Here is a 15,564-nt window from a genome sequence, read left to right as displayed (position 1 = left end):
TAGGAAGGCACAAGGCCATGTAGGGATTTAAACATATGGATGAGTATTTTAAAATTGAGGCATTGGTGGCCAATGTAGGCCACCGATCATAGGGAAGATGGGTGAATGGAACCTGATGAGAGTTAGGATACAGGCAATAGGGATTTGGATGAGCTCAAATTTACAGAGAGCATTGGAATAGTCGAGTCTGGAAGTAACAAGCATAGATGGGAGTTTCAGTAGCAGATGAGCTGAGGCCAGGGTGGAAACAGGCAGTCTTTATGATGGACAGGTTATGGGGTTGGAAGCTTACCTTGGGGTCAAGTAGGATGCTGTGGCTCTGAACAGCCTTATTCAACCTGAGACAGTGGTCTGGGAGTGGAATGGAATCAATGGTGAGGAAATGCTGTTCATGGCAAGGTCAAAGACAATGTCTTCTATGTTTTCAACGTTTAATTGGAAGGTTGTTCAACCTTGCCCGTTAAGAGCGAAGACCAAAGTACAGAAAGTCCTCATCAGGGAACTTCTCTTTACTGACGATGCTGCATTAACACCTCACACTGAAGAGTGTCTGCAGAGACTCATCGACAGGATTTCGGCTGCCTGCACTGAATTTGGCCTAATCATCAGCCTCAAGAAAACGAACATCATGGGACAGGACGTCAGAAATGCTCCATCCATCAATATCGGCGACCACGCTCTGGAAGTGGTTCAAGAGTTCATCTACCTAGGCTCAACTATCACCAGTAACCTGTCTCTCGATGCAGAAATCAACAAGCGCATGGGAAAGGCTTCCACTGCTATGTCCAGATTGGCCAAGAGAGTGTGGGAAAATGGCGCACTGACACGGAACACAAAAGTCTGAGTATATCAAGCCTGTCTCCACAGTACCTTGCTCTACAGCAGCGAGGCCTGGACAACATATTTCAGCCAAGCGCGACGTCTCAATTCATTCCATCTTCGCTGCCTCCGGAGAATCCTTTGCATCAGGTGGCAGGACCGTATCTCCAACACAGAAGTCCTCGAGGCGGCCTACTGAGCCAGCGGCGCTTGAAATGGCTTGGCCATGTGAGCCGCATGGAAGATGGCAGGATCCCCAAGGACACATTGTACAGCGAGCTCGTCACTGGTATCAGACCCACCGGCTGTCCATGTCTCCCTTTATAAAGACGTCGGCAAACGCAACATGAAGTCCTATGACATTGATCACAAGTCATGGGAGTCAGGTGCCAGCGATCGCCAGAGCTGGCAGGCAGCCATAAAGGCGGGGCTAAAGTGTGGCGAGTCGAAGAGACTTAGCAGTTGGCATGAAAAAAGACAGAATTGCAAGGGGAGAGCCAACTGTGTAACAGCCCCGACAACCAATTTTATCTGTGGAAGAGTCTGTCACTCTAGAATTGGCCTTTGTAGCCACTCCAGGTGCTGCTTCACAATCCACTGACCACCTCCAGGTGCTTACCCATTGTCTCTCGAGACAAGGAGACCAAAGAAGAAGAAGAATTGGAAGAAGTTTCAGCCCATCCAGGACTGATGTCAAACAAGCAGTACAAAGGCAGCATAGGGGTTGACAGAGATAGTAGTGAGATAGAGCTGGGCGTCATCAGCGTTCATGTAGAACCTGATATGCAGACTATATTTCCCTCTTCAGAAATGCTGACTAACTTGCTGTGCTTTTCAAGCCTTTTTTCACATTTTTAACTACACTTGCTTCTTTCATGTAATAATTCTAAGATTTGGAATAAAGCCAGCTACATGGAAAGAAATAAAACGATGCGGATGCTGGAAATCTGAAACAAAACCAGAAAATGTTGGAAACGTTCAGCAGGTCAAGCAGAACCTGTGGAGAGAGGAACAGACAGATTGACCCAGTCCCAACCCAATGTTGGAGTAGGCGGAACGCTTGTGGAGCGGTTTGAGTTTCTGGTGGGACCGGTGAAGTGGGGGACGGAATGGCGGCGCTGAGGAGATCGAGTTCCCGCCTGAAGCTTTTAACCGAGAGACTGGGAGAATGGCGGCGGCTGCAGCGGCGGAACATTTACAAGAAGAAATGGGTGAGTCGGAGAAGAAGTCGATCAGTGATGGAGTTAAATGTGTGCGCGCGCGTGTACAATCTCGGTGAGAAACCACCTTCAATAATGTTGACAGTCTTTGCTTTCAATCTCCAGGCTTCGTCCCGGCCGAGGGTCCCGAGCACTCAGCTGGCTTTGCAGAACATGGACATGAACTACAGCCTGCAGTTCGGGGACCTGTGGCCCTCCATCCGCCTCAGTCTGCTCTGTGAGCAGAAATATGCGGCTCTGCTCAACGGGTTCGGGGACGTGGACAAAGTGATCCACGAGATGGAGCGGCAGCAGGCCTTAGACTTTGTGTACGAGGCCCGGAGGAAATCGGAATGCCAGGGGCCGGTCTGTACATCACACGCGGACCCTCAACTGGAGGCAATGCAGGATTTGCCTCCGAATCTGCAAACTCCCGAGTCTTATTCTGAGCCCTCAGTGTTCAGCAGTAACACGGACCAGGAATTGCCATCCATCCTCGAAATGAAACAGTCTTTACCCATTAGCCCGAACCTCAAGTGTTTTACTTTTCCAAGGGGAGGCATCACACGTTTTAAGCCTGCAAGGTATTTTAGTCACTTGTTGTAAACCTCGTGCGGTTTCGAAGTTTGATTGTTGAACGAGACAAATTGGTATTCACATTTCTCGCAGGGATATTGTACTGATCTCAACTCCGTTATGGAACGATGTCAAGTTGAAGCCAACTACTTCCCGATAGGACTGTTTTCACCCATCTTTTGGTCATCGGTTATAATTGTGAAATTGTTAGTTAACTCCTGAAGGTCTCTCTGCAAGAGCTCTGTTCCACTCTTTCCAATGCCATCAGTTCCTATGTGAAACATGATTTTTGGATTTTGTTTTCAGGGGATGTAGGCTTCGCTGGTTAGGCCAGCATTTATTGCCCATCTCTAATTACCCTTGAGAGTTGGTGGTAAACTGCCTTCTTGAACTGCTGCAGTCCTTGTGGTGTAGGTACACCAACAGTACTGTTTGGAAGGCAGTTCCAGGATCTTGACCCAGTCACAGTGAAGGGATGACGATATAGTTCCACGTCAGGATGGTGTGTGACTTGGACGGGAACTTGCAGGTGGTGGTGTTCCCATGCATCTGCTGCCCTTTTCCTTCTAGGTGGTAGAGGTCGCAGGTTTGGAAGGTGCGATCGAAGGAGCCTTGGTTAGTTGCTGCAGTGCATCTTGTAGGTGGCACACGCTGCTGCCCCTGTGCGTCGGTGGTGGAGGGAGTGAATGTTGAAAGTGGTGGATGGGGTGCCAATCAAGCGGGCTGCTTTGTCCTGGATGGTGTTGAGCTTCATGACTGTTGGAGCTGCACCTATCCAGGCAAGTGGAGAGTATTCCATCACACTCCTGACTTGTGCCTTGTAGATGGTTGACAGGCATTGGGAGACAGGAGGTAAGTTACTTGCCACAGAATTCCCAGCCTCTGACCTGCTCTTGCAGTCACAGCATTTACGTGGCTGGTCCAGTTCAGTTTCTGGTCAATGGTGACCCCCAGGATGTTGATAGTGGGGGATTCAGCGATGGTAATGCCATTGAATGTCAAGGGGAGATGGTTAGATTCTCTCTTGTTTGAGATAGTGATTGCCTGGCACTTGTGTGACGCGAATGTCACTTGCCACTTATCAGCCCAAGCCTGGATGTTGTCCACGTCTTGCTGCATAGGGACATGGACTGCTTCAGTATCTGAAGAATTCACGAATGGTGCTGAATATTGTGCAATCATCAGTTTTCATTTATATCTCATAACACCTAGGAGGCCAGGTTGTCCATCCACCGAATTCTAATCCTAGAATCTCTACACAGGTTCCACACTACTGATGGGTAAGCCCTGTGTCACAGTATAGTGGCTTTGCTCATGATTACACTCCCTATGCCTCCATCTTCCTTGGGGGTGGTGAGAACCGTTTACCTGTTAGACAATCCAGACCCACAGAGTTTTCGTGTATTGATTCTTCCTTCTCCCTGTGGATCATCATCCAATTAACTTTCTTCTGTTTCATTCATCTCTATTTGTAGGATGATCCACTTTTGCATAGGGTCTTTCAGAAATCTTTCCTCCCCTTTTGGAAATCTTTCCAAAAGTAGTCTGTTGGCCCAGAACCTTAGCAAACCTCTTCTCAAGCAACACAGTTAACTGATTTGACATGTATAGTACTGGATACTTTGCTGAGTTTGGATATCCTGCACCTGCATATATGCTGCATGCACCAGTAACTGAACTCCTAACCCTGACCGAATATACTCCTCTTTTAGTCAAGATTAACAAATTAGTTTTAACTAATTGCGGCTGCTTGTTTTTTTGTAGATGCAGGCCTACCTTATCTCAGTGCCAAACTCCAGTTCAGATGAAAGTCACCTTTTGTCAGCAGAAGCCCACTCGTGCCAACCTCTTAGCAGTTCAAATTGTATCATATTCTAAAATGCTTTTTTAAAAAATGTAATGGGAAGTGAAAAACAGAAAAGTGGTGGGATTTTTAAAAAGAGAGGGAAGATAAATGCAAAATAATATCGGGGGGTGTGGCGGGGGGGGGTGGGGAATGATTCCATTTCAAATTAGCCATTAGCTCCCAAAAGCTTTGCATAAGATATTTTGTGAGGATATTGAACTCGCCTCCCCTCACTCCTCTCAGATGTGGGGTATTTTTCAACTTCTACTATTGTCATAAAATATTCTGATACATTATTTTGCCCTACTTCAGAGCAGATGGTTTAAGATTGTTGGAATATTATCTGATGGATGCTGCATCGCTCCTCCCAGTACTCGCTCTGGATGTTCAGCCAGGTCATACAGTCCTTGACCTCTGTGCAGCACCTGGTGGGAAGTGTCTGGCACTGTTGCAGACTGAATGCTGTCGTAAGTTAACGGGTTCTTTTTAGCATAAGCGGGAGAAACTGTAAAATGGCAACATTTCAAAATTCTGAAGACAGTGTAACAAAATGGTCTGACATTTATGGGATACATTCCTGACCTTTTTTGTGCCACCTGAAAGTATGCTTCCCAATGTGAGGAAAATCAATTCCTGCGAACAGCTGGTTATAGACCAGCTTTCATAGAGGCCTGCAAGCAATGGTCTATCCACTGTGGTGTGAAAGGGTTCATGGCCTGAAGATGGAAACTTGCTTTGAGATATGAAACAGTTAAATCTGTTTTCAGCAAACATGACTCTAACTTAATTGGTTCAATTTGTAAGTTTCCCTTCAGCAAAAGAAACATTCAAAATAAATCTAACTTTTTCCTTTCCAATTCAATAGTTCATTTAAAAAATATATATATTTATAGAAATGCTTGTACCTGCAGTTAGTTTCATTGCTGTGTTTTATGATTTCCAGCTGCTGGTTTTAGAGGGAGTCTGCTGTAAAAATAGTCCAGCACTGACCTCATTAGGAGGTTGCACAGTCAGTTTTATGAGTGTAAAATGTATAAGGAGGATGTGAGGCTGGGCTGGAGTTAGTACATTGTCTAATGTAGCCAAGACTGAGAGGATCAAAAAATCTCCTCTCTATTATTTGTCAGGGTCTAGCATGAAATAGGTCTGAATTATTTTATACTACTTTCAGTAGGTGTAATTCCTAGCATAAAATGGCCCATAATTTGATATCAATTGGCAGTCTCACTTGGAAGGGGCATTAATGTTAAGTTGTGAGTTGCACTTCTGAGTTTGGAGTTAATCCACTTTGTAAAAACAGAGTTCATTCAACTTTACTCTACCCCTGCCTGTACTGTGCCAAGCCTGGGAATGTTTGGTACTGATGCTGTGTACCAGGAAGGCGTTCCATTTAACATCCCTACCTTTCCTCATCTCAATAACAATTACAAATACGCCAAAATCTTGACTAAGCTTCACCGGTTGTAAAGTGCTTTGGGACATCCTGAAGTGGTGAGAGGTGTTCTATAAATGCAAGTCTTTTTGTTACCTTTTTTAAAAAGAAAATAGAGTGTAGGAAGATGAGAAGAGGAGAAAATGTTAGGAGCAGACTATACCATAATCGTAAAAGCAAAATACTGCAGATGCCGAAAATCTGAAATAAAAACTAGAAATGCTGGAAATACTCAGCAGGTCTGGTTCTAATGAAGGGTCACTGACCTGAAACGTTAACTCTGCTTCTCTCTCCATAGATGCTGCCAGACCTGCTGAGTATTTCCAGCATTTCTTGTTTATATACCATATCGTGAACTGTTCTGTAATGTTGAAGAATGAGAATAAACGTTACTTTGTTCTTTTGTGTCGGGACAGGCCAGCTCGCTGTCAATGATATATCCTCATCTCGACTCAGCAGGTTGCGTAAAATTCTTCACAGTTATGTCCCAAAAAATGTCCGTACAGAGGACAAGCTACGCATCACAGCATTTGATGGCAGGCACTGGGGAGAACTAGAGAGGAACACCTTTGACCGGGTGGGTACATTGTGTGACAGATGTTCGTGTGATTTATAAAAAAAAACCCTCTAGTTGCATTCTAACGGAACTTCCAGCTATATTTTTAAAACTTAACAGTTGTTACCCTACACAGCTGACTACTTGATTTCCACAAGATGGTCAAGAGGTTTAACTTCAGGTGTCTTTGTGGCTCAACATTATTTGAGTGAGTTTTGCCAGACTCCTTGACCATGCACTGTATAGAGATGAGATTTATCATTTTTAAATGGGAGCAGTGCAGGCTGGAAAAGGCTGGTCCACGTTGAAGTCACACTGCCTGCTTAACCTGGTAAGGAGTGCACTCCACAGATGCTAAGGTCACGTCTACAGCTGAGCCATACCTGCCCTCCGACTTAAACATATGGTAGTGAGCAGCTTGAAAAGGGGATATAAAATACCCATGTTGGAGAAAAGAAACATTTTTCTGTTCAGGTAATGACATACAAATGCATAGAACGTAGAAAGTGTACAAATTAGAGAATCCATCATTCCAAAGTGAGAAAATGCCTGAAGAAAAAACATTTGGATTGGCATGTACTCTATATTTCAATCCAATTATTCCCTTCCTTAATCAGCTGCTGTCAAAATACTCAGGATCTCTGACACTTACACAGCATCCGCTTTTAAATTGAGGTCCCATAGAGTCTGTCAGAGTAATCCCAGGGAGGTCCATGAGACCTGTTACTCTTTGGACTTCTGTATTTTTCTTACTAGTTGACTTACTAGCATATTATTTCTGTTGGCATCTACTAATAAAAACAGTTCTCAATGATAGTTTCAGTTCGTACTGTCCTTCAGAAGTTAGGATAAGGGCTCTGGCACTATGTCAGTAATTACAGGGAACCCTCTCAGAAAAAATTGAAAGGTACTGCTTTACAGGAGCCTTTAGCATATAATCCTTGGAACAGAGGAGGCTGAGGGGAGATTTAATTGAGGTGTATAAAATTCTGAGGGGCTTAGATAGAATGGATAGGAAGGACAGATTAGCGGAGTGGTCAATAACCAGGGGGCATACACTTAAAGTAATTGGTAGAAGGATTAGAGGGGAGTTGAGGAAAAATATTTCACCCAGAGGGTGGTGGGGGTCTGGAACTCACTGTCAGAAAGGGTGGTAGAGGCAGAAACCCTTTCACATTTACGAAGTACTTGGATTATGCCGTTGAAGTGCCGTAACCTACAAGGCTATGGACCAAGAGCTGAAAAGGGGATTTGGCTGGATAGCTGTTTTTTTGGCTGGCACAGACACAATGGGCTGAATGGACGCTTTCTGTGCCATAAATTTCTATGATTCTATAATCCAGGTTGACACTCCAGTGCAGTACTGAAGAAGTGATGTGCTATGGGAGCTACTGTTTTTCAAATAAAATGGTAAACTGAGGCCCTCTTAGATGTGTGCAACATGTCCTATAGCACTATTTTGAAGAGTGGGGGAGTTTTTCCCAGTGTCCTGGCCATTATTTATACCTCAGTGTAACAAAAAAACCCTCAGATTATCTGGTCATTATCACCTTGGTGTGTGCAAATTGGCTGCCACTTTTTCTACGTTGTAACAGTGACTACAAAGTACTTAATTGTTTGGGGAGCGCTTTGCGATGTTCTGAAGTCATGAAAGGCGCTGTGTAAATGCAGGCTTTCTTTGTCTTTTTTTTGTATGCTGCCATAAGAATGCGAAGAGAGTTGATGCAGCTTGAGTTAACTAGGGGGCGACAGAATAACCCCAGTGAAAGCATGGCCAATACGGAGGAGCATAATTCGGGGCTGGTACAAAATTGCTAAAACTTGCTCAATTAATTCCAAACTTCAATGAGGAAGATGTAGAAGTATTTTTCGTGTCTTTTGAGCAACTGGCAAGGCAGCTAAAATGACCAGCTGAGACCTGGTCTCTTTTAATACTAATTGGAAAATCCCATGAGGTTTTTTCCTTATTGCCAGATGAGAGTTCATCAAATTATGAACTGACCAAAAAGGCTATCCTTGGGACATATGAATTAGTACCCGAAGCCTATCACAAAAAGTTTAGAACACTCAAAAAGCAAGCTAATCAAACTTATCTGGAGTTTGAAAGAAGTAAGCAGCTGGCTTTTGACCAGTGGCTGAGTACTTTAAAAATACAGTTCAGCTATGAGACTCTCAGAGAAGTAATTTTGTTAGAGAAATTTAAACACTCTCCTCTTCTCAATAAAGACCCATGTAGAGGAGCAGCAGGCTCTGGGAGCCTGGCAGCAGCCGTTCTGGCTGATGAATTTGCTTTAATTTATAAGTTGGTTTCCCAGGAGAGAACTTTTCCTAATCACCCCACAAAGGGGATTTGAGGAAAAAATTTTCACCCAGAGGGTTGTTGGAATCTGGAATATACTGCCTGAAGTGGTGGTAGAGGCAGGAACCCTCACAACATTTAAGAAGTATTTAGATGAGCACTTGAAATGCCGTAGCATACAAGGCTACTGGCCAAGTGTTGGAAAATGGGATTAGAATAGTTAGGTGCTTGATGGCCAGCACAGACACGATGGGCCAAAGGACCTGTTTCTGTGCTGTATAACTCTATGACTCCAATTCCTGTGTGGAAAGTTCCAAGTTTTGGCCGTGGTGTCATAGGAAGGGACCAACTGACAGCCGCTTGAGGGGTTTAAAAAAAAAAAAATCAGACAGTAATTTCCCGTTTGGCCATTCTTACTCATTTCAGAGTGGTTGGTTGCAGAGACCTGAGTGATGGCCTGTCAACCTGTGGTATGTTGGACAATGAAGACTTTGACTTTGGGGAAAATATAAACATTTATTTACATCCTTTCAAATTTTTGAGAAATTTTGGAGACTGGTAACTTTTCTGAAAGGTCTGTCTATAATAAAGTCGTTGATTTTAATTGGTACTTGCAGGTGTTAGTTGATGTTCCCTGTACAACTGACAGACACTCGGTACTTGAGGAAGACAACAATATCTTTAGTCGATTACGGCTCAGGGAGCGGCAAAGACTTCCTTTATTACAGACCCAGTTACTGGTGTGAGTATTTCTGCTATTTTGCTCTGCGCTCCTCACCCCCAGCCCCCCCACCACCCTTCTGTATCTCAGTATTTTGATTTTCCTGTGTATGCCATTGTTTTAACCATTGTACCTTTCTGAGATTCTGGACAGGTGAAATACAGGCTCGTTAGCTGTGATGAGCATGTAACTTACCCTGTCTGTATTGATCATGAACAGTTTGCCAGGAGAGCCTATATAGAATTAGATACAAGTACAATGTTCTCTTTTACAAAGTGTGTACTCTGTACTTGACAGGGTAGATACAGGAAGGATGTTCCTGATTCGTGGGATGGCGGGACTGACGCATGAGGAGAGATTGAGTCGGTTAGGTTTATATTCACTGGAGTTCTGAATTTTGACAGGGTAGATGCAGGAAGGATGTTCCCGATGGTGGGGGAGTCCAGAGCCACGGGTCATAGTCTAAGGATACGGGGTAAACCTTTCAGGACTGAGATGAGAAATTTCTTCACCAGAGAGTGGTGAGCCTGTGGAATTCGCTACTACAGAAAGCAGTCAAGGCCAAAACATTGTATGTTTTAAAGAAGGAGTTAGATATAGCTGTTGAGTCTAAAGGGATCAAAGGATATGGGGGGAAAGCGGGAACAGGCTACTGAGTTGAATGATCAGCCATGATCATAATGAATGGCGGAGCTGGCTCGACGGGCCAAATGGCTTACTCCTATTTTTTATGTTTCTATACCAACTATGTATTAAAATGAGTGTTGGTACAGGGTCAGCAGGATCAGGTAATCACAAATAACGAAAGCCTGAATGTCTGAACATCAGGCGATGACTGTTAGTGAGGTTGACTGTAATGTTCTTTTTCTACTTTCTCCCCACCACCAAGAAGTCCTCAGATTTTATCATCTTGTCTTTCTTGCAGTAGAGTTTGTTCTTTCTTTCAGACCCAGAGGTGACGGCTGATTTTTCTTTGGTTTTCGTTCTCAGTTCTGGTATTCTTGCCACAAAGCCTGGCGGATCAATCATGTACTCAACGTGCAGTCTGTCCCAGTTACAAAATGAATATGTGGTGGAGAGAGCAATGGAAGTGGCAGCAACAGAGCATAATGTGGAACTGCGTCTGGTGAATCTGACTGCTATCCGGACCCTTTACAGAGACACGTTTAACTTCAATGACCATTGTAGAGTTGGAGAACTAGTCCTTCCGCATCTCACTGCAAATTATGGGCCAATGTATTTTTGTAAACTGCAGAGAATACATTAAAAAATATATATTTTTTTTAACTTAATAGACCAGTAACTGGCTTTATTTTCCTTCTACAAATCTAATTTTTTCCATTGGTTTTAATACTCATTATTCTAATGCGAAAAATGAAACTTGAAGAAACTTTAAGAAACAGTGACTTGATGCTGTTAATCAGTTGAATGTAATGGTATAGACTACAAAACAAAACAAAGTTGAACTCTGATTATTATAGCCTCTATCTGTGTGTGCGTTGTTACATCAATGCTACTCGTTATCTAGGAGTGAGTTTTGGGGGGAAACTTACTGGAGGGTTCAAATAACATTAGAAACTTGGTGTATTAGTTTGAACCAATAGGGGGTTCTAAATGAGATGAACTTAGGGCAGTTTCAATTCAACCTATGTGGGCACCTAAGAATATAAGAGGTAGGAGTATGCGTCGGCCATAAGGCCCCTTGAGCATGCTCCACTATTCAGTAAGATGGCTGAGCTGCCTCCACTTTCCCGCCCTATCATCATATGCTTTGATTCCCTTAGTGTGCAAAAAGAAGTATTGATCTCAGTTTTGCATGTACTGAACAACTGAGCATCTACAGTCCTCTGGAGTAGAGAATTCCAAAAATTCACAACCTGTTGCGTGAAGAAATTTCTCTTCATCTCAGTCCCAAATGGCTGATGTCTTATCCCAAAAAAGGCCCTATCCACCCAGCTCTTCAAAGAGCACACCTCCTATATTCATATGATTCAAGACCAGTGTATGAGGAGGTGCGCTTTACCAAAGAGGTTATTACAGAAATCTGTGGCCTCGTGGAACAAAGACTCAATGTTGCAACATAGCCTACATTGCTTGTGGTAGTCAAGGTCACAGTAGCATTAATGTTTCAGTAGCATAAACCTTTCAGGCTGCCTTGAGTGATTTAAGGCACACATCACAATCCTTTGTGCACTTCTGCATAAGGGAGGTAGGTCACTATGGCTCTATCTGCTCTGAGGAATGATTATATATCATTCCCTGTTGCTGGAGAAGACCAGAGACAGCTGTAGGATTCGACAGGACTGCGGGCTTCCCCATGGTCAAGGAAGCCGTTGACTGCACATGTGCCCATGCAAGCCCCTCATTTCAACTCAAGAACAGGAAAAGATTTCAATCCCTCAATGTGCAGCTTGTCTGTGACACTTGCAGCGCATCATGCACTTGAATGCCTTCTATCCACAGAACTGACAAAATGTGTTTATAATCTTTAAGCTCTAAAGAAACCTGCATTGCTGGCTACTAGGTGACAAGGGATATCCTCTGATACTATGGCTCCCTTGAGAAACCCCTGACACTAACTGAGTATCCATACAATGAGAGCCACTCAGCCAGCAGGCATATCATTGAGCAGAGGTTTAGATGCCTTAACCAGTCAGATTGTGTCCTGCAATACTCAGCTGACAAGGTGTCCAGATTTGTGGTGCTTTGCTGCATGCTCCACAATCTGTAAATCTGGAGAGAGCAGGCGTTAGCAGCAGAAATTGTGCCTCCGTCCTAAGGTCAGAAGTGGGGATGTTCGCTGACTATTGCAGAGTGGTCAATCCCATTTTTAACTCATCAGATAATGAAGCAGACCATTCCTGCATGCAGCAAGATCTGCACAACATTCAGGCTTGTGCTGATAGTCAGCAAGTAAGATTTGTGCCACACAAGGGCCAGGCAATGACCATCTCCAACGAGAGAAAATCTAACCATCTTCCCTTGATGTTAAAAGGCATTACTATCACTGAATTTCCCCACTATCATAATCCTGGGAGTCACCATTGACCAGTAACTTAACTGGAGCAGCTGCATAAATACTGCAGCTACAAGAGCAGGTCAAAGGCTGGGAATTCTGAAGTGAGTAACTCATCTCACTCTCAAAGCGTGTCCACCATCTACAAGGTATAAATCAGGAATGTAATGGAATACTCCCCATTTCCTTGGATAAGTGCAACTCCAATACTAAAGAATCTCGACACCATCCAGGGCAAAGCAACCCACTTGATTGACAACCCATCTACCACCTTAAAAATTCACTCCCTCCACCATAGTGCATTATGGCACTAGTAAACACCGTCTACAAGATACACTGCAGCAACTCACCAGGGCTCCTTCGACAGCGCCTTCCAAACCAGTGACCTCTATCACCTAGAGGAACGAAGGCAGTGGACACATGGGAACACCACCATCTGCAAGTTCCCCTCTGAGATGCACGCCATCCTGACATGGAAATATATCACCATTCCTTTACTGTCACTGGCTCAAAATCCTGGAGCTCCCTCTCTAACAGCACTGTGAATGTACCGACGACAAGGACTGCAGCAGTTCAAGAAGGTGGCTCACCACCACCTTCTGAAGGGCAATTAGGTATGGGCAATAAATGCTGGCTTTGTCAGCAACGCCCACATGCCATGAACGAATGAAACAAAAACACACTGCCTGTGTAACGCCGGGTCTGGATCTGAAAACAGGCCGAGATGACTATACCTTTTATTAATAATAATGAATCATTCACCTGTGAATACACTCCTCATGAAAACTACTGCTCGACATTCATGCTTTACTGCTAACTCAGTACAATGAGATCTGTACACACAAGTCCTTAATGTGTTCTTGTGATTGGACTTTGATTTTAATGTCATGCGATACTATATAGTCTCGCTACTAAAACCAGTAACATAATGAGAAACTATTTTTAGAATCTATCTGGAAAACACATACTGAAGTCTCATTATAGATTCATTCTCTATGTAAGATCTAACCATTGTTTTTTATTTTTTTATTTATTTAGAGATACAGCACTGAAACAGGCCCTTCAGCCCACCGAGTCTGTGCCGACCATCAACCACCCATTTATACTAATCCTACATTAATCCCATATTCCTCATTTCCCCTACCACCTACCTATACTAGGGGCAATTTATAATGGCCAATTTACCTATCAACCTGCAAGTCTTTGGCTGTGGGAGGAAACCAGAGCACCTGGCAAAAACCCATGCAGTCACAGGGAGAACTTGTAAACTCCACACAGGCAGTACCCAGAATCGAACCCGGGTCGCTGGAGCTGTGAGGCTGCAGTGCTAACCACTGCGCCACTGTGCCACCCTGCCACAAGAGTTTTTAAATTAAGAGGTCTGTGTGCTTTTAAGAGCTGGAAAAGGGGATTTCTGTGAATACTGGCTGCTCTGTTTGAAGTGTGCAGGCTGTAAAACTTGTATCCAAGCAACCAGGAAGATTTATGACTGTCCTGTGACTTGGTTGTTGAAAGGTTTTAGTTTCAATTTTGCAGTGTGAAACAGATGAGGAACTGGGAGCAGCTAGTAGAGAGCTGGCTGGGACTTGTGTTTGTAGACCAGGGAAAAGACCTACTCTCTCTGAAAAATAAGCCTTGCATCTCTTAGAAAGAAATACTACATTTAAGGTGTGGGTTTGACCTGTCTGAAGAGAGAGAAAAGACTCAGGAAAAGAGGAGTTGCTACACTCTATGGAGGAACACTGCTTTGGAGGTGTGGCAGATTGCTGTTGCTTCCAGTCAAGAATTCCTGACTCAAGAGTGAGTCCTGTTGCCTTTTGTGTTTTTGGGAGATCCTGAAATCTCAAGAAAGTTTCTACTGTTAGACTGCTACTTTAAAAGTTAAGTTGCTATAACATAGAAAATAGGAGCGGGAGTAGGCCATTTGGCCCTTCGAGCCTGCTCCGCCATTCATTATGATCATGGCTGATCATCCAATTCAGTAGCCTGTTCCGGCTTTCGCCCCATACCCTTTGATCTCTTTAGACCCAAGAGCTATATCTAACTCCTTTTTGAAAACATTCAATGTTTTGGCTTCAACTGCTTTCTGTGGTAGCAAATTCCACAGGTTCACCACTCTCTGGGTGAAGAAACAACCTTTTGCTGAAAGAGATATGTGATGCCTGCTGCAGACAAATTGACTTGACCACCTATCCATCACAGACTGTTCATTAATTTCACCTGGTGAGACTTAGAGTGGCATCTGACTGTTCGACTCTGGGACACCTCACCGATCTGGAAATATCCTACCAGACTGTGACAACTAATTATTTTATTATTTCTAAGAAACTGTTGCAACTTAAAACAACCTTTTAAAACTGGTTAATTGTTGGTATTTGAATGTATGTGTGTGTACATGAGGGTTAGGAAGAATAAGTTATAAAATCTTTTCATACAGATTTTTCTCAATATCATTTAAAACTTTGTTTATTAATAAATAGTTAATTTTGTTGTTGTTTAAAGAAACCTGGTTTGGCATGCTTTATTCTGGAGGATAAATAAAGTGTTTAATTTGGCTAATTTCCAGGAGGTGGGAAACTTTAGTAATATGCTGTGACCTGTGGAGTAGTGGGACTGAATTAACAGTGCATTACTCCCGCCTTGGTCTTAACATCGTCAATCCCTTGACAGGTTACTCTACTGTTTGGATATGAGAATGATGAAAAATAATGAGATGACACTCAAAGCCCAAATTAAATACTAATGTCTTTTCTAGGTTTGATAGGAATATCAGTTAGCAAACAATACACCAGTTAGTCACAAATACGTTAGAAGGAGTTATACATACACAATCCCCCAGTGAGTGGTTCTCTCCCTGCCGATCATTCTCTTCAGTAGCTGACCAAGCTACCCGCCTTAAACAAATCACACTTTGCAACAATTTTTATACCTTTCTTTCCAAGGTGGGCAGGATGTTTCATTCTCAAGTTCATACAGTCCGATCAAAATGCATCTTAAGATAGAATTGCCCATTGAAGCATCTAATTCTTTGTTCAAACTACAATATTAGAGACTGCCTCGATGATGAGCATGTTACATACATTTCCTTCAGTAATTTCAT

General features: G+C 43.4%; 1 protein-coding gene across 2 annotated transcripts; it reads left to right on the top strand.

Moving 5' to 3' along the window:
• The first annotated feature begins 1,816 nt into the window (after nt 1-1,816).
• nsun4 (NOP2/Sun RNA methyltransferase 4) lies at nt 1,817-10,715 on the top strand. Of its 2 annotated transcripts, none has more exons than XM_068036946.1 (6): nt 1,817-2,030; nt 2,145-2,602; nt 4,753-4,907; nt 6,289-6,449; nt 9,345-9,469; nt 10,396-10,482. In XM_068036946.1, the coding sequence occupies exons 1-6, from the start codon at nt 1,929-1,931 to the stop codon at nt 10,412-10,414; spliced, it is 1,020 nt and encodes a 339-aa protein (XP_067893047.1). In that variant the 5' UTR covers nt 1,817-1,928; the 3' UTR covers nt 10,415-10,482. The 2 variants fall into 2 exon arrangements, with proteins under 2 accessions (XP_067893047.1, XP_067893046.1); XM_068036945.1 differs by having other exon boundaries at nt 1,819-2,030; nt 10,439-10,715.
• The last annotated feature ends 4,849 nt before the right edge of the window (nt 10,716-15,564 follow it).

Source organism: Heterodontus francisci, chromosome 8 (genome assembly GCF_036365525.1).
Source record: "Heterodontus francisci isolate sHetFra1 chromosome 8, sHetFra1.hap1, whole genome shotgun sequence".
Taxonomy (NCBI): Eukaryota; Metazoa; Chordata; class Chondrichthyes; order Heterodontiformes; family Heterodontidae; genus Heterodontus; species Heterodontus francisci.
The sequence above is the reverse complement of the archived record's forward strand: the minus strand, read 5'-3'. Positions and strand labels throughout refer to the sequence as shown.

Excerpts from the sequence above, each read along its gene's own strand:
- nsun4 (XM_068036945.1), top strand. The coding sequence starts at position 1,929 with ATGGCGGCGCTGAGGAGATCGAGTTCCCGCCTGAAGCTTTTAACCGAG. Across the intron at positions 6,450-9,344 it reads AGAGGAACACCTTTGACCGG|GTGTTAGTTGATGTTCCCTG; the intron begins GTGGGTACATTG and ends TGGTACTTGCAG. Across the intron at positions 9,470-10,438 it reads TTACAGACCCAGTTACTGGT|TTCTGGTATTCTTGCCACAA; the intron begins GTGAGTATTTCT and ends TTTCGTTCTCAG.